The sequence below is a fragment of the Hylobates moloch genome, unplaced genomic scaffold, assembly GCF_009828535.3.
Source record: "Hylobates moloch isolate HMO894 unplaced genomic scaffold, HMol_V3 SCAFFOLD_15, whole genome shotgun sequence".
Lineage (NCBI taxonomy): Eukaryota > Metazoa > Chordata > Mammalia > Primates > Hylobatidae > Hylobates > Hylobates moloch.
The window spans coordinates 71,218,488-71,237,522 of record NW_026652290.1 but is presented as its reverse complement, the minus strand read 5'-3'; the positions used below and the strand labels follow the sequence as shown (position 1 = coordinate 71,237,522).

Sequence of the window (19,035 nt, the reverse complement as noted above, 5' to 3'; positions counted from 1 at the left end):
GGCAGACAGTGGAAGAGTTTGGAGGGCTCTGAAGAAGACAGAAAGATGAGGGAAAGTTTGGAACTCCCTGGAGACTGGTTAAATAGTTGTCACCAAAGTGCTGATAGTGAATAGTAAAGGCTGGGCTGACAAGGTCTCAGATGGAAAAGCAGAACTTATTGGGAACTAGAGCAAAGGTCACTTTTGTTATGCCTTAGCAAAGAACCTGAATGCATTGTGCCCCTACTCTGGGGATCTGGAGAACTTTGAACTCGACAGTGATGATTTAGGGTACCTGGTGGAAGAAACTTCTAAGCAGCAAAGCAGCCTGTCTGCTTGTAAGAACCTATGCTCATATGCATGAGCAAAGAAATGACCTAATGTTGGAACTTACATTTAAAGGAGAAGCAGAGTATAAAAGTTTGGAAAATTTGCAGCCTGGCAAATGGTAGAAAAGAAAAGCCTATTTTCAGGGAAAGAATTCAAGCAGACTTCAGAAATTTGCATTAAGTAAAAAGGAGGCAAGTGCTAATAGCCAAAACCATCAGAGGGTGGTGGAAGGCCTCAAAGGCATTTCAGAGACCTTCCCAGCAGCCTCACCCATCACAGGCCCAGAGGCCTAGGAGGACCGAATGGTTTCATGGGCCAGGCCCAGTGCCCCACTGCCCTCCACAGCCTTGGGACACTAGTCCCTGCATCGTAGCCACTCCTCCCATGGCTCAAAGGGGCCCAGGTACAGCTCAGGCCACTGCTTCAGAGGGTACAAGTCACAATGGTGGCTTCCACATGGTCATGGTGTTAAGCCTGTGGGTGCACAGAGTGTAAGAGTTGAGGCTTGGGAGACTCTGCCTAGGTTTCAGAGGATGTCTGAAAAAGCCCAGATGCCCAGTATAAAGGGCCTTCTTTCTTTGTATTGGTCTTGCCTCTACCCCATAAACATACCAGAAAGAGAAGAGAAGGAGAGGGCCTGAATACTGAAATCTAAAGAAAGTTAGTATAAGATGTTTAGATGAAGGCTGGAGGTGGAAAGAGCATGTTTCTCAGGGATATTTGTACAAAATAAAATGATGGCATTTCCTTGATCATTACTGAATATGAATGATGGGTCTATGGGAGTTCACTATACCAATTTCTTTATGTTTATGTATGTTTGAAAATTTCAAAATTAAAAAATAGCAATTTCAGAGATAATGTGTGACATAGCTAGCCTCCAAGATGGCCCCCAATGATCCTCTCCTCCTATTTGTGCTTTTGTACGGTCTTTCCATATTGAATCAGGGCTTGTGTATGTGATCTGTGGAGGTGACAGCCATAATTTCAATGAACCAGGTCACTATGACTTCTGTCTTGTTCTCTCTTGGACCTCTTCCTCTGAGGGAATCAGCTACCATGCCATGAGGATACTCCAGCCATCCTGTGGAGAGGCTTTTATAGAGAGAAACCGAGGTTTCCTGCCGACACCCAGCCATGAGTGATCCATGTCAGTGGGCCTCTGTGGAAGTTGATCCTCTGGCTCCTGTAAAGCTTGCTAATGACTGTAGCTTCATCTGATATTTAATGCAACTATAAGAGAAACCTCCAAGCCTGAACTGCCCGCCAAGCTAGTCCTGAATCTCTAACCAACAGAAACTCCAGAAGATGCATGGCTGTGCCAGGCCAGCCTGCACACTCCAGCTTCCAGAGAGCACGTCTTCCCCTGTGTTAATAATTTCTAATGGTTTACTTTCAAGTTAATTTACTCTTTCCTATATCTTTCATTTGGCTATGGAGCCCATGTAGTAAATTTTTCATTGCAGATTATTGTATTTTTTAGTCTTTTTTATAGTTTCTACTTCTCAGCTGAGATTTCTACCTTTTCATTTTTTCCAGTGTGTTAGCCTCATGAAGCACCGCTATAAGAGCTGCTTTCAATTATCTGATATTTCTAACATCTGGACCATCTCAGGACTGGCATGGATTAATTGCTTTTTCCCATAATATTTAGTCATGTTTTATCATTTCTTCATATGTCAAATAATTTTAGGTTGTCTCCTGGACATCGTGAATATTATGCTGTATAAATTCTGAGTCCTGGGTCTTGTTATAATCCTTTGAAGAACACTAGCTTTTTGGTTTGTTTATTTCAGCAAGCATATAACCTAGTTAGGTTCAAACTGCAATTTCTGTTTCACCTTATACAGTGGTTCCAACATCAGTTCAGTTCTCAAAAGCCTTTGCTTTCCTGCTTTAAGCCTGGACCCATGAATGTGCCACTCAGGGTCTAGCCTGAGACTCTGATGATAGTTCAAATCTTACTTTCAACATTTTGGGTTGGCTGGGTGCCATGGCTCACGCCTGTAATCCCAGCACTTTGAGAGGCCAAGGCAGGCAGATCACTTGAGCTCGGAGTTCAAGACCAGCCTAGGCAACATGGCAAATGCTGTCTCTACAAAAAAAAAAAAAAAATCCAGGCATGGTGGCGCACAACTGTAGTCCCAGCTACTCAAGAGGCTGAGGCAGGATAATTACCTCAGCCCAGGAAAGTCGAGGCTGCAGTGAGTCATGATCATATCACTGCACTCTGTCCTGGGCAACAGAATGAGATCCTGTCTCGAAAACAAAAAATAAAAAACTATTTGGGTCTGTCTTGTGCATTTAAAGCTTGGGGTAAGTCAGGAATATGCAAATTCATATGCAGAATTAGGGTATCCGCTTCACCAAGCTCTCTCTTCTCCAAGACTCCCTACCATTCTCTGGCCAACAGGGTTCCACTTACCTGATTCTTCTGACCAGAAAAACAGGCTTTCTATTGTGTCTATGTTTCAGATTCCTCAGTAAGTTTAATAGGATCTATTTAGTGCTCTCTACATTAAACAACTGGTCAATTAATGTTTCTGATTTTAGCTGCTCGTGCCACTGGTGCTACTCAGCTCTAAACCAGGGTTGGCCCTCAGGGCAACACAGCAAAAGAAAAAGGAGGCCAGGCGCGGTCACTCATGCCAGCACTTTGGGAGTCCGAGGCAGGCAGATCACTTGAGTTCAGAAGTTTGAGACCAGCCTGGCCAACATGGTGAAACCTCATCTCTTTTAAAATACAAAAAGTAGCTGAGTGTGGTGGCACATGCCTACAATCCCAGCTACTTGGGTGGCTGAGACAGGAGAATCGCTTGAACCTGGGAGATGGAGGTTGCAGTGAGCCCAGATCACGCCACTGTACTCCAGTCTGGGCAACAGAGCGAGACTGTCTCAAAAAAAAAAAAAAAAAAAAAGGAAAAAGAAACTGGAAAATTTGTTTTCATGTGGGTCACTTCACCAAATTACCACTCTCTTTCATAATCTACCTGCTTGTGTTCCTTTGAGAGTCCTCAGGTAGTTTCTTTTTGAATTTTGACCACAGTTTTTTGTAGTCATTAGAGAGAAAGAGAGAGGCTGCAGTGGAATTACTCCACTGCATGTTAAGAACTTCTTAGCACCACTGAAGTTTACACAGAAAAAAATTCTACAGAGTAACTGAGACATAAAAAGCAAACCAAACTGTGGAGTTCCTTAAAAATACAATTTTGGAGTACTCGTGAAAGGAAAAGAAAAAAATCATTTACATCACTACTCAAGAATGAGATAATAGCTCATATCTGCAGTTATCCCAGACACAGCAGAAAAAAATAGGAATCTTCCCTTCCATGAGTCTCTATAAAAAATACAAAAAAAAAAAACCACGTTAAAAACGCTTCTTTGCCAAAAATAGCAGAAGATAGTGAACTAAATGCAACTAAATACTATTTTTCCCATTAGGTTTTAGATTCTCAAAGGATAATGTCTATGTTTCAGCTTCCTCAATAAGTTTAACAGGATCTATTTAGTGCTCTCTACATAACAAAATGGTCAATTAGTGTTATTGACTGATTTTATAGAAATCAAAGGAGAAAAAAGGGTCTCCCCCTAAAATTTCAACTAATCTTGGAAAATCCAAAAGCCTACTTAAGATCTTTCTAACCTAATTTCATTTATCTGAATCTATAGATGACATGAAACATACTGCCCAGCTCCCAAGGAATATCATTAATTTTAAGGTGTTTCAGAGTTAACAGGGGTACTACGTTATATGGCTTAATTCAAACTACACTTATAAGGTGATGAGGCATTAGGTTAGCTGCTGTGACCAGAAGGACCAAAAACATTGTTCATCCAAAAGATAACACGAAGGCCAAAAAAGACCATCATCATATTGAACACACACACACACACACACACACGTGTGCACAATCCAAAATCATTATATTCTGGTCTAATAAGAAATGTTCAGTTCTGTGATGAAGTTAAGATTTGGGATAGAGAAAGGCAACTAAACGTCATCAGTGCAACCTCACTGAAGGTCAATTAAAGTAATTAGGGCTCTTCCGTTTAAAAAGACAAAACTTAATGGGGTACACAAGAAAATCCTATGAAATCATGAAAGTTATGCATAAAGTGGGCTCCGGATACTCAGATTAACCAAAACCCAAATATTCAAACTAAAATGTATAAGTTTAAGAAGCCGGATGGGGTGGCTCACACCTATAATCCCATCACTTTGGGAGGCTGGAGGCAGACAGATCACTTGAGGCCAGGAGTTCGAGACCAGCCTGGTGAAACCCTGTCTCTACTAAAACGTATAAGCTTAAGCTTGAAACAAATATAGTGAACTACTAATTTTACACGGCAAATGTTAAGAGAGAGTAAAGGCTGAAAAGCTTAGTAAGTAATTTCTTGATAACTACTTAAATTAAATAGAGATCCATAATAATGAATTCAAGAAGGCCAATACAATTTGAGGTATGCCTGCAACCTCTTCTGTGTCATTAAACACAATAGCATCTATCTTCACAATTTATTCCATTATTGGATGATCAGATATTACTCAGCATGGCTGTTCTCACACACAGCTTTATTCTTAGTGTTTTAAAACTGTAAGAGTGTTATAGACAAAGTTACTGGCCAGACACTAACAAGGCCGCAGTAATTCTTCACTTAGTCTATTTCATAGAATTATGACACATTAGAAAAATAATTACTTTGGGGGCTTTTTAAAACTTAACTGTTCAGACTCACATCAAAAAATAATATACAGCCAGGCATGGTGGCTCACGCCTGTCATCTCAGCATTTTGGGAGGCCGAGGCAAGTGAACTGCTTGAGCCCAGGAGTTCAAGACCAGACTGGGCAACATGGAGAAACCCCACCTCTACTAAAAATAAAAACATTAGCTGGGAGTGGTGGTGTACACCTATAGACCCAGCTACTCTGGAGGCTGAGGTGGGAGGATCACCTGAGCCTGGGATGCAGAGGTTGCAATGAGTCAAGATGGTGCCACCACACTCCAGCCTGGGCCACAGAGTGAGACTCAGTCTCAAAAAAAAATTTTTTTTAATGCTATCCACCAAATACATTAAAAACACAATAATATCTATAAAACTAACGTTTTATTTTTAGGCTTATATCTTATAAATTTTAAACGGTAAATGACCTGAAGCAGTCACTGCCTTACTTGATAAAGTCCCATTTTTAATTCTTGAATTGTTTTGAAGACCAAAAATATCAGCCAATTTCTGCATCTACTTAAAATGTAAGTATTCCCTAAAATTGCTACACTAAAAATGTAATACAGATCCGAAGAAGGAAAACAATCTGATATTATCACCTCATCTGTGCTTCAGCTTGACTGAAGCATCATAGTTTTTTTCCTATTTGTGTTCCAAGCTAGCAATTTAGCACTAACAGAGATACTAAGTTTCACAGTGAAAGAAAATTGCTTCAAAACACATCTCCATACAGCGAAAAAGAATAAAAAATAAACACACAGCAAATGTACATACTCCTTTTGGAAAGCCATGCACACAGGAGAACTGAATCCAAAGACAAGGCACGCCTGGGCATCTGGGCTGTAGCCATTCCGGAGTAATAGTTCTAGGCAATCTTCATGTCCCCCAAACACTGCTGAGTAAACAGGGCTTACTTTGTTTAGCCCAGTGTCACAGGCCCGGTTAGTAAGTGGTATTAACAAGTCCAAGATTCTATAAATACACAAATTCAGGAGAATTTAGTGTTTATACATGTGCATAAGTGTAGGCAACATTTCTATAGCACAATTTTTTCAGAATTACCGATTGATTCATCTCAAGAAATATTTCTGTGTAGGGTGTACCTTCTACCAACAATATTAAACTATTACATGCTATATATTTACTCCAAAATATTACACTTACTATTGCTTAATAAAAAGGTCTTTAAATACATCTGAAACAAAATTAATTAATGTTCCTATATGTAAACAGAAAAGGTGCTTTTTAAATTTTATTACCTTACTAGCACCACCTTAAACCCCAAAATTCAAATTTTATGTTAGATATTTTAGGGTCTAATAAATTATTTAAAACATCATTCTACTAAGTATAAACTGGCATCAAGAAAATGCACTATTTTCCTTCTTAAAGTACCAATTAGTTTTTCTTTTCCAATTAGTAAAAATTTTTAAAGATGATAATTGACATGAAATTAAGACTAATGTTTTCATCAGGAAGAAATTATAATTTGTGCTAAAATATTCTATTATCTGAAAAACAAGTCAGCTCATTAAATATAGAGGCAGATTTATAAAAAAGCAGGCTTCTAGGTAGAGAAAGTTCTAAGAAAATAATTAAAACAAAAGTTCTTAGGTTATTTGTAAACTTACCTCTAGCAGTCAACTGGAAAGAAAAAAGGACTATTCTACCCTTCTAAAATTAAAAATAAAGCTGTATAGATAAAGCCAGGAAATTCCTTCTTTCCGGGAAAAGACAGACAGGGTTACTCTGAAGTATTTTTATAACATTATATTTCTCTTTGTAACTTTTCCTCACGTAATGTATGTCTAAGGTAACATTTAAGTAGAACTTACATTCACAAAAGGGGCTACCTTTGAAGTAGGCTATAAAGAAAATCATCAGTGACAATGAGAATTCTCAAAATTAAGAACAAATGCCCAGGAGAGTTTTGCTATCATTTAAAGCTCAGAGTATAATATCTAACATTTATGTTTAAATAAATGATCAAGAATTGGGGAAAATATCAAATTTTTAAATCTAAGTATTCTGTTAAAATAGTCTAATATCTCTTAACTTCAATAAATGTGTTTAATTTTTTTAAGTAGGCTGGAAAAATTATACTCTCCCACAAGACATAAACATGCTTACAAATATCATTAATGAAATAGTAAAGTATTGTGTCACCTAGTGGCATAATGACCAAATTGCAGAATCTGTTTTCCTACTATGTAAACAAACTAAATTAAGTAATGAATATTTTACTATTACTTTTTAAATTAAATAATACTAATAGCAGCTATAAAAGGTGTTATTGTAGAATTATGGCTCTAAAGATTCTAAACATATATTTCTAAAAATTATTGACCACCAATTTATGATAGGTAGCCATATTCTCACAGGTATAACCAAGTTACTAGCTTCTAAGATTCCTGGAACCCCCATTTACTCTCTCTCTAATTTGAGGTTAGATCAAGAAAAGTTCAGTCAAAGGGTTTAAGACAGGGAGGACTACTTAGCACACACTCCAACAGACTTCACAAACTCAAAAGCTTTCTGGGGTCAGAGAGGTAACATGGATGGCCTCATCAGACTGATGCTTAAAGATGCCTGGGATAAAACCAGGGAGGAGGCGGCAGTGGATACAGCCATAACTAGAGAAATCAATGGGAAGAGTCAACACCCAGAGAAAGTCCCTGAGCCTACCCAGTCTCTAGCAATTCTGCCTCACAATATGAAAGTGCAGGACCAGTAGGAGCAAAAGACAGCATGAAGGACAGATTAGGAGTAGATCTGTTCACCCAGCAGATTGGTAGGGAAGAGAATATCAAAGATTTTGCCTAGAGGTGAAGGGTCTAGCCCAGATTTATTCTTTATTAGCTTTTGATTAAGAGACCACGTTTATTTTCTGTTTTTAACACTTACTTTGTATGGCCCATTTGTGCAGCTGCGTGAATAGGTAACTGCCAATTGTCCTCATTACAGTAAAGATCAGGATCTGCCCCACTGGAGAGCAAAAGCTCCACACATTTTGTGTGTCCCTCTTGAGCAGCAATGAACAAGGGTGTAGCTTTGTCCAAGGCTTGACAATTGACATTTGCACCTAACGGTACAAAATAAAACATTTAACAGATAATCCTAATATTTAAAAAAATCGACACAAATTTCAAAGGAACTACCATAAAAGGGTTTCATAGCACAGTAAGTTTTTCCCTCTTCACTGGATGTTGGATGTTGTTATATAAATATATTTACTTTGCTAACTTCTTGGTAATCATTTAAATTGTCTTCGCTAAACTGACAGGGTAGCTCATGCCTGGAATCCCAGCAATTTAGGAGGCTGTGGCCAGAGGATTGCTTGAGGCCACGCATTTGAGACCAGCCTGGGCAACATAGTAAGACCCTGTCTCTATCAAAAATAAAAAGGTCTTGCCTTTACGTCAGCAAGAAAACAAGTGATTCAGATCTTAGAATTCATTTTTAAGCTAAAACAAAAATCCTATTCAATGAAGGATACATTTCATTCCAATCCCTCCTCCAACAAGCATTCTGGGGCCCAATAAGTAAACATTTAAAAAGAAAAAATGAAAACTATCAAACATGGATAATATTTCTGATAAATGCTGAAAAAGATAAAATCTAAATTATGCCACTAATTGATTCAGGCTAAGATTTATGAAAAATTATCAGTAGATATGACATATATGGGAGCTACGCCTTAAAACTAGTATTGATTATACTTTCTATTACATCTCTTTCTTCATAACCACTGCATGATAAATAATGCCTACAATCAGAGAAAAAGGGTGTCTTTCAACAGGTTTCTGAGTTGATATTTAAAATCATAAACGTGAAAGGGAAAAACAATAATATTATAGTGAAAGAAAGAAAAAGAAAAAATCCCACCCGCATGAAAATAATTACAAAAATTAGAAGTGTGAATGTCTCCAGATGAAAAGGAACTACCCCAAGACTTTCGGATTTGTGAAAAATCTAAATGTAGTGACACCACTGAAGGATCACAGTCGTGTTCCCGCAATGGCTCCTGACCCAAATGGAAACTCAGAAATGACAGATAAAGAATTCAAAGCAAGGATTACAAGGAAGCTCAACCAGATCCAGACAGGGTTGAAAATAAACACAAAGAGGCCGGGCGCAGTGGCTCACGCCTGTAATCCCAGCACTTTGGGAGGCCAAGGCAGGCGGATCACGAGGTCAGGAGATCGAGACCATCCTGGGTAACACAGTGAAACCCCGTCTCCACTAAAAATACAAAAAATTAGCCGGGCGAGGTGGCGGGCGCCTGTAGTCCCAGCTAGGTGGGAGGCTGAGGCAGGAGAATGGCGTGAACCCCGGGGGGCGGAGCCTGCAGTGAGCCGAGATCGCGCCACTGCACTCCAGCCTGGGTGAAAGAGCGAGACTCCGTCTCAAAAAAAAAAAAAAGAAAATAAACACAAAGAACCTTCTAAAGCAATTCAGGAAATGAAGGCATCTTAAGATAAACATCTTAAAAAGGAATCAATCAGAGCTTCTGGAATTGAAAAACTCACTTAAGGAATTTCAAAATATAACTGTAAGTTTTATTAACAGACTAGACCAAGCAGAAGAAAGAAATTTGGAGCTTGAAGATCAGTCTTTCAAACTAACACAGTCAGATAAAAATAAAAATAAAAAACTTTTAATGAAAAAGGCTTTGAGAAATATTTGATAACGTAAAGCAACCAAATCTATGAATTATTGGTATTCTTGAGAGAGAAGGAGAAAAAGTAAATGACCTGGAAAACATATTTGAGGACCTAATTTAAGAAAATTTCCCTAATCTTGCCAGAGAGGAAGACATCCAGATAGAAGCAATACAGTGAACTCCCTGTGAACATGAACATCACCATGGCATACAGTCACCAGACTGTTGAAGGTTAACGCTAAAGAAAAAATCTTACAGGCAGCTAGAGAAAAACATCAGATCACATACAAAAGGAACAGTGGACTTCTCAGCAGAAACCGTACAAGGCAAGAGAGATCAGGGGTCTACTTTCAGCACTCTTAAAGAAAGGACACTGCAACCAAGAATTTCATATTCCACCAAACTAAGCTTCACAAATGAAGGAGAAATAAAGTATTTTACAGACAAGCAAGCGCTAAGATAATTGGTTACCACTAGATCAGCCTTAGCAGAGATCCTTAAGGGGCTTTTAAAGATGGAAATGAAAGAACAACACTGATACCACAAAAACACACTGAAGTACATAGCCCAAAGACCCCGTAATACAACCATACAATAGAAACTGCAAAGCAACCATCTACCAACTTAATAATAGGATCAAAACCTCACATGTCAATATTAACATTGAATGTAAAGGGTCTCTTCAGATCATACAAATCTTTCACCTTTTACAAAACATCCTGCTTAAAAGGTACAGAGCTGCAATTTGGATTAAAAAAAAAAAGAAAAAAGACCCATCCATCTGCTGCCTTCAAGAGACACATCTCACATGTAACAACACCCATAGACTCAAAGTAAAGGGTTGAAAAAAGATCTATCTAGCAAATGGAAAACAAAAAAGGTCAGGGGTCACTATTTTTTAATTTTTTAAATATATTTATTTTATTTTATTTTATTTTATTTATTGTATTTTGAGACTGAGTCTCACTCTGTCACCAGGCTGGAGTGCAATGGTGCGATCTCGGCTTACTGCAACCTCTGCCTCCCGGGTTCAAGCAATTCTCCTGCCTCAGCCTCCCGAGTAGCTGGGACTACAGGCACCCACTACCACACCCAGCTAATTTTTGTATTTTTAGCAGGTAGAGATGGGGTTTCACCATGTTGGCCAGGATGGTCTTGATCTCTTGACCTCGTGATCCACCCACCTCAGCCTCCCAAAGTGCTGGGATTACAGGCGTGAGCCACCACGCCCAACCAGGGGTCACTATTTTTTTATCAGATAAAACAGACTTTAAATCAGACAACAGAGCCAGGCACAGTGGCTCACGCCTATAAGCCCAGAGCTTTGAGAGGCCAAAGAATGACAGAGCAGGAGTATCGCCATCTTGCACAAGCACTGTTATTTTCCAATTCACATTAATCAAAAACTGCCTAAATCCAAAGGGCATCAGCCTAAATGGCTAAGATGAGCATGATCATAAACAAAAAAAGCATCTCTGACCAGGAACATTCCAAACTCCTCTGTGACCAGAGACATGCTAGCTGCCCTGCTCCAGCTGGGAAGATGCCAGCCCTGAGATAACCCCCTTCCTTCTAGAAAGATGTCAGCCCCAAGATAATCCCCCCTTCGCCCAGAGACATTCCAACCTCACCATAAACTTCTCCCCCACACATATACATTCCACGCTTGTATATGCTAAAACCAATATATACTCATGTACTTAGTCTGTAAGAGAAAGCGCTCCTGATTGAAATCAGCCAGAAACCCTTCTCAGGTTTTATCTAAAGTAAACCTGTCTTTAACTGCCAACCCATCTTTTGTGTTTCCTTCCTCTTTCTTTAACTCTTACAAGGTGGGAGGATCACTTGAGCTCAGGAGTTCAAGACCAGCCAGGGCAATGTGAAAGGAAAATAAATCTTGGGACCCCCACAATCACTAAGCCAAAGGGAAAAGTCAAGCTGGGAACTGCTTAGTGCAACCCTGCCTTCTATTCTATTCCTAAAAAATAGTTACCAAGATTAGAAAAAGTTATGTGCCCACCTCACAAGGAATTTCCCTGTGGACGAAGGACAGACAGAACTCAAAGTCATCCCTCTGCTCACTGGGATAAGTGCATATCTGAGTGCCTCCTTTGGAAAGGCTAATCAGAAACTCAAAAAAAAAAAAAAAAAAAAAAGGCAACCATTTGTCTCCTACCTACCTATGACCTGGACATACTCTCCCCACTTCGAGTTGTCCCACTTTTCCAGACAGAACCAATGTATATCTTATATATATTGATTGATGTCTCATGTATAAAATATGTAAAACCAAGTTGTGCCCCAAACACTTTGGGCATATGTTGTCAGGACCTCCTCAGGCTGTGTCACAGGCGCATGCCCTTAATGTTGGCAAAATAAACTTCCTAAATTGACTGAGATCTCTCTCAGATATTTGGGGTTCACAGAAACACAGTAAGACCCCATTTCTATTTAAGAAAAAATTATATATAAAAAAACCAACAACAGTACAAAAGGACAAAGAAGGTAATTACATAATGATAAAGGGTTCGATTCAACGAGAAGACTTAACTATCCTAAATATACACATACCCAACATTGAAGTATCCAGTTTCATAAAACAAGCTCTTAGAGATCTCTAGAGATAGTAATAATATTGAGAGATGTCAACATCCCATTGACAGATCACTGAGGCAGAAAATTAAAAAACAAATTCTGGGTGTAAATTCAACATTTGACCAACTGGACCTAATACACATCTACAGAACACTCCACTCATCTACCACAGAATATATATCCTTCTCAACAGCACATAGAACATACTCCAAGATGGACCACATGCTTGGCCAAAAAGCACATCTCAATAAATTTAAAAAACTGATTCACTTGTGAGGCCGAGACGGGCGATCACTTGAAGGTCAGGAGTTTGAGACCAGATTGGCCAACATGGTGAAACTCCATCTCTACTAAAAATACAAAAAAATTAGCTGGCCACAGTGGTGCGTGCCTGTAATCCCAGGTACTCAGGAGGCTGAGGCAGGAGAATTGCTTGAACCAGGAAGTGGAGGTTGCAGTGAGCCAAGATCATGCCACTGCACTCCAGTCTGGGTACAGAGCAAGACCCTGTCTCCAGAAAAATAAATAAATAAATAAATAAATAAATAAATAAACTGAATTAATACCAACCATACTCTCAGACCACAGTAGAATAAAAATAGAAATCAATACCAAGAAGATCTTCCAAAACCACACAATTACATAGAAATTAACTTGCTCTTGGCTGGGCGCGGTGGCTCACGCCTGTAATCCTAGCATTTTGGGAGGCCAAGACAGGCAGATTGCCTGAGCTCAGGAGTTCAAGACCAGCCTGGGCGATGTGGTGAAACCCCATCTCTACTAAACTAAAAAATAAAAATAAAAAAATTAGCCAGACGTGGTGGTGTGTGCCTCCAGTCCCAGCTACTCGGGAGGCTGAGGCAGGAGAATTGCTTGAACCTGGGAGGCGGAGGTTGCAGTGAGCCGAGATGGTGCCACTGCACTCCAGCCTGGCGATAGAGCGAGACTCTGTCTCAAAATCAAACAAACAAACAAACAAACAAACTTGCTCTTGGATAACTTTTAAGTAAACAATAAAATTATGGCAGAAATCAAAAAATTCTTTGAAATAAATAAAAACAGACACAAAACATATTGAAATGCAGCAAAAAGTGTTAAGAAGTTTATAACACTAAACATGTAGCTCAGAAAGAAAGATCTCAAATTCATGATCCAATATCACACTTCGAGGAATAAGAAAAATCAGAACAAACTAACCCCAAAGCTAGAAGAAAAAAATATATAATTAAAATTAGAGTGGAACTGAATGAAATTGAGACCCAAAAATCCATACAATGGATCAATGAAACCAAAAGTTGGCTCTTTGAAAGGATAAACCAAATTGATAGACTGCTAGCTAGATAAAAAAAAGAGCGAAGGTCCAAATAAGCACAATCTGAAACAACAAAGTTGACATTACAATAGATTCTACAAAAATACACAAGATCCTGTGAGACTATTACGAACACCTCAATGCATGCAAACTAGAAAATCTAGAGGAAATGGATAAATTACACAATCTCTCAAGACTGAATCAGAAAGAAATTGAAATAGATCAATATCAAGTTCCAAAACTGAATCCCTAATAAAAAAAAAAACCTACCAACCAAAAGTCCTGGACCACATGAATTCACAGCTGAATTCTACCACGCATACAAAGAAAAACTGGTACCAATTCTACTGAAACCATTCCCAAAAATCAAGGAGGAGAGACTCCTCCCTAACTTGTTCTACAAAGCCAGCATCACCCTAATACCAAAATCTGGCAAAGACACAATGAAGAAAGAAAAGTACAGGCCAATATCTCTGATAAACATAGACACAAAAATCCTCAACAAAATACTAGCAAATTGAATCCAGCAACACATCAAAAAGTTAATGCATCGTGACCAAGTAGGCTTCATTGTTGAGATGCAAGGTTGGTTCTCAAATGCAAATGAATAATTGGGATTATTCCTATATGCAAATGAATAATTGGGATTTACTACGTAAAGAAAATTAAAAACAAAAACTATATGATCATCTCAACAGATGTGAGAAAAGCCTTCATAAAACCCAACATCCCATATGATAAATACAAAACAAAACAAAACCCTCAACAAACTAGGCATTGAAGGAATGTATCTTAAAATAATAAGAATCATCTATGACCAACCCACAGCCAACATCATACTGAACAGGCAAAAGCTGGAAGCATTCTCCTTGAGAACTGGAAGAAGACAAGGATACCCACTCTTACCACTCCTATTCAACATAGTACGGAAAGTCCTTGCCAGAACAATCAGGCAAGAGAAAGAAATAAAAGGCATCCAAATAGGAAAAGAAGAAGTCAAACAATCTCTCTTCTCTGACAATATGATTCTATACCAAGAAAACCCTAAACACTCCACAAAAAGGCTCCTGAAGTTGATAAACAGCTTCAGTAAAATTTAAGGTTACAAAATCAATGTATAAAATCAGCAGCATTTCTATACATCAATAATGTTCAAGATGACAGCCAAATCAAGAACACAACTCCATTTACAACAGCCACCAAAAAAAAAAAATAATAAAATAAAATAAAATAAAAACCTGGGAATACATCTTACCAAGGAGGTAAAAGATCTCTACAAGGAGAACTACAAAATACCACTGAAAAAAATTCATAGATGACACAAACAAATGGAAAGCGCTGCTCATGGATTGCAAAAATCGGTATCATTTTTTAAAATACCCATACTGCCCAAAGCAATCTATAGATTCAACACTATTCCTTTTTTTTATTTTTTCCCCTGTTAAATGTCAGAGTTTTTTGTTTTTGTTTTTTATTTTCCTAAGTTATTGGGGAACAGGTAGTGTTTGGTTACACGAGAAAGTTCTTTAGTGGTGATTTGTGAGATTCTGGTGCACTCATCATCCAAGCAGTATACACTACACCCAATCTGTGATCTTTTATCCTTCACCCCTTTCCCATCCTTTCCCTGAGTCCCTTTAGTGTCATTTTTATGCTTCAATGCTATTCCTATCAAACTACCAACACATTTTTTACAGAATTAGAAAAAAAATTTCTTAAATTCATATGGAACCAAAAAAGGGCACAAATAGCCAAAGCAATCCCAAGCGAAAAGAATAAAGGTGGAGGCATCACATTACCCAATTTCAAACTATACTTTAAGGCTACAGTAACCAAAACAGCATGGTCCTGGTACAAAAACAGACACACAGACCAATGGAATAGAATAGAGAATCCAGAAATACAGCCACGCACCTACAGCCATCTGATCTTTGACAAAGTTGACAAAAATAAGCAATGAGTTACAGACTCCTTATTCAATAAATGGTGCTAGTATAGCTGGCTAGCTATATATAGAAGAATGAAACTGGACCCTTATCTTTTACCATATACAAAAATCAACTCAAGATGGATTAAAGGTTTAAATGTAAGACCTCAAACTAAAAATCCTAGTTAGAAAAAAAAAATGAGAAAACACCATTCTGGACATCGGCTCTGAGAAAGAATTTATGACTAAGTTCTCAAAAGCAATTGCAACAAAAACAAAAATTGGTAAGTGGGACCTAATTAATCTCTTTAGATTAATTAATCTCTTTAGATTAATTAAGCTCTTTAGCTTCTGTAAAACAGAGTACTCCACAGAAAACCCACAGAATAGGAGAAAATATTTGCTAACTACGTATCTTTATAGATTCTGGATATTAGACAAAGGTCTTTATCCTAACTTTGTCCAATATCTAGAATCTATAAGGAACTTAAACAATTCAACAAGCAAAAAAACAACCCCATTAAAAATTGGGCAAAAGGACTGGGCACAGTGGCTCATGCCTGTAATCTCAGCACTTTGGAGGCCAAGGCGGGTGGATCACGACGTGAGGAGATCGGGACCATCCTGGCTAACATGGTGAAACCCTGTCTCTACTAAAAATACAAAAAATTAGCCAGGCATGGTGGCATGAGCCTGTAGTCCCAGCTACTCGGGCGGCTGAGGCAGGAGAATCACTTGAACCCAGGAGGTGGAGGTTGCAGTGAGCAGAGATAGTGCCACTGTACGCCATCCTGGGCGACAGAGCGAGACTCCATTTCAAAAAAAAAAAAATTGGGCAAAAGACATGAAAAGATACTTCTCAAAAGAAGACATACAAGCAGCCAACGAACACATGAAGAATTGCTCAACATCACCACTCACCACAGAAATGCAAATCAAAACCACAATGAGATATAATCTTATACCAATCAGAAAGGCTATTACTAAAAAGTCAAAAAACAACAGATGCTAGAGAAGTTGTAGACAAAGGGGAACGCTTATACATTGTTGGTGGGAATGCAAATTAGCTCAGCCACAGTGGAAAGCAGTTTGGAAATTTCTCAAAGAACTTAAAACAAAACTACCATTCGACCCAGCAATCCCATCACTCGGTATATATCCAAAAGAAAATATATCATTCTACCAAAAATATACATGCACTTGCATGTTCATCACAGCACCATTCACATTAGCAAAGACATGGAATCAACCTAGGTGTCCATCAATGGATACCTGGTGGATTGGATAAAGAAAACACAGTAGATGTACACCATGGAATACTACACAGCCATAGAAAAGAATAAAATCATGTCCTTTCAGCAACATGGATGCAGCTGGAGGCCACTATTCTAAGTGAATTAACAAATTAACGAAAACCAAATACTGCAAGTTCTCACTTATAAGTGGAGGCTAAACACTGGGTACTCAAGGACATGAAAATAGCAACAACAGATACTGGGGACTAATAGAGAGGGAAGGCAGGGAACAAGGGCTGAAAAGCGAACTGTTGGGTACTATGCCCACTGTCTAAGTGATGAGATCATTCATATCCCAAACCTCAGCATCACGCAATACACCTATGTAACAAACCTGCATGCATACCCTCTGAATCTGAAATAAAAGTTGAAATTATAAAAAATAATTTCATAAATTTCAAAAAAAAATCATAAATCTAATTAAATTATGTATACGCCATTGTATAAAGATTTTTAAAACCTGACCTCATTTTTTGTGAAGATTTTGAAAATAGCAATCATCTCTAAACTTTTCTTGTTGGAAAATAATGTATTAAATATGCTAAATATGACGTCGTTACATGACCATGAGAGTTTTTTAAATTTCTAGAATACACTTCGGTGGAAAGATCATCATCAAGAGGGAAAAGACTGTCTTCTATTTAAAAGAATATTCCATAAATGCACCTTGAATAAACCAAAGTTTTAGGTACACAAAAACTACATAGAACACAAATGGTAAATTAAAGAGTCTATAGATCCTTCAGAAATTCCAAACACTAGAAACTAGAATCTTCATGATTTCTGAGGTAGATGTTTCACCCACTGCCAGTTTCAGAAAGAAGTAAACACTATAACTGAAAAGAGACTAAGAAAGAAACCTTAACTTTTTTTTTAATGCGTTGAGTGACAATTTCGAAGTATCAGAAAGAATAAGGAACCAATTTCTTTAAAGACTACTGGTGAAAAAGTTGGAAAAATTACAGACAACTCACTGAAAGGAAAGTAATGTGGGTTGGAAACATGTATAGTTACATGATAAACATACCTACATACCTCTTCAACTGATTATTCAGAACAATTCAGAGAGAAGAAATAAAAAGAACAAAGCAAACCAAAACAGGAGCTCAGAGCTCCAGGCGACAAGAAAACAGACCTGACATGAGAAGAGACATTAAGGTACAGTTTAATCTATTCAATCTAAATTTTTTTTTTTTTTTTGGAAGACAGAGTCTCACTCTGTTGCTCAGGCTGGAGTACAGTGGCGCAATCTAGGCTCACTGCAGCCTCCACCTCCCGGGTTTAAGCAATTCTCCTGCCTCAGCCTCCTCAGTAGCTGGGACTACAGGCGCACACCACTACGCCTGGCTAATTTTTTGTATTTTAATAGAGACCGGGTTTCACCATATTGTCCAGGCTGGTTGCAAACTCCTGAGCTCAGGCAATCCACCCACCTTGGCCTCCCAAAGTGCTGGGATTACAGGCATGAGCCACTGCACCTGGCCTATTTAATCTAAATATTAATTAAACATATATACATATATGTATAGTTTTGTTTTGTTTTTGAGACAGAGTCTCACTCTGTCGCCCAGACTGGAGTGCGGTGGTGCGATCTCGGCTCACTACGATCTCTGCCTCATGGGTTCAAGCGATTCTCCTGCCTCAGCCTCCCCAGTAGCTGGGACAGGTGCGTGCCACCACACCGGGCTAATTTTTGTATTTTCAGTAGAGACAGGATTTCACCGTGTTGGCCAGGCTGGTCTCAAGCTCCTGACCTCAGGCCTCCCAAAGCGTGGGATTACAGACATGAGCCACCGTCCCGGACTAAATACTAATAATTGAAACTTATGGGACTGCAAGTCATAAACTGAATTAGGCTAGTCCTCTGGAAGGTATGATGTAGTAGAAGGAAGATCAGAAGTCAGAAGGCCTAGGTTCAAGCCCTGATTCTGCCAGGAAACGAAGTCTAGATCTTTGACAAGGCACTTAAACATTCATGGTCTGGACTCAATCTAAAAACAATTATGTTTGAACAGATGATTTTGGGGATTCCTCTTAACTGTAAGATTTACAGACTCATTATTTATAACAGATGCCTTAAATTGGCACTTAATGAATGTTTGTTTCTTTTACTTCCTACTCTGACTTAAGTGTTTGAAGGTTTGTAAAAGAAAGCAAAAATAAGAAAATATGTGCCCTGCTGTTTAAATAAACTGGATTGCCGGGCAG

At 38.5% G+C, this 19,035-nt stretch overlaps 1 protein-coding gene across 9 annotated transcripts in view; it reads right to left on the bottom strand.

Moving 5' to 3' along the window:
* ASB3 (ankyrin repeat and SOCS box containing 3) overlaps positions 1–19,035 on the bottom strand; it is a 125,041-nt gene that overhangs the window by 50,178 nt on the left and 55,828 nt on the right. For all 9 annotated transcript variants that reach the window (XM_032177006.2, XM_032177008.2, XM_058428439.1 and 6 more), the window contains 2 exons: positions 7,940–8,117; positions 5,810–6,007 (listed from right to left, as the gene is read on the bottom strand). In XM_032177006.2, coding sequence (XP_032032897.1) covers positions 5,810–6,007; positions 7,940–8,117 — 376 coding nt within the window. The remainder of the gene's footprint in view (positions 1–5,809; positions 6,008–7,939; positions 8,118–19,035) is intronic.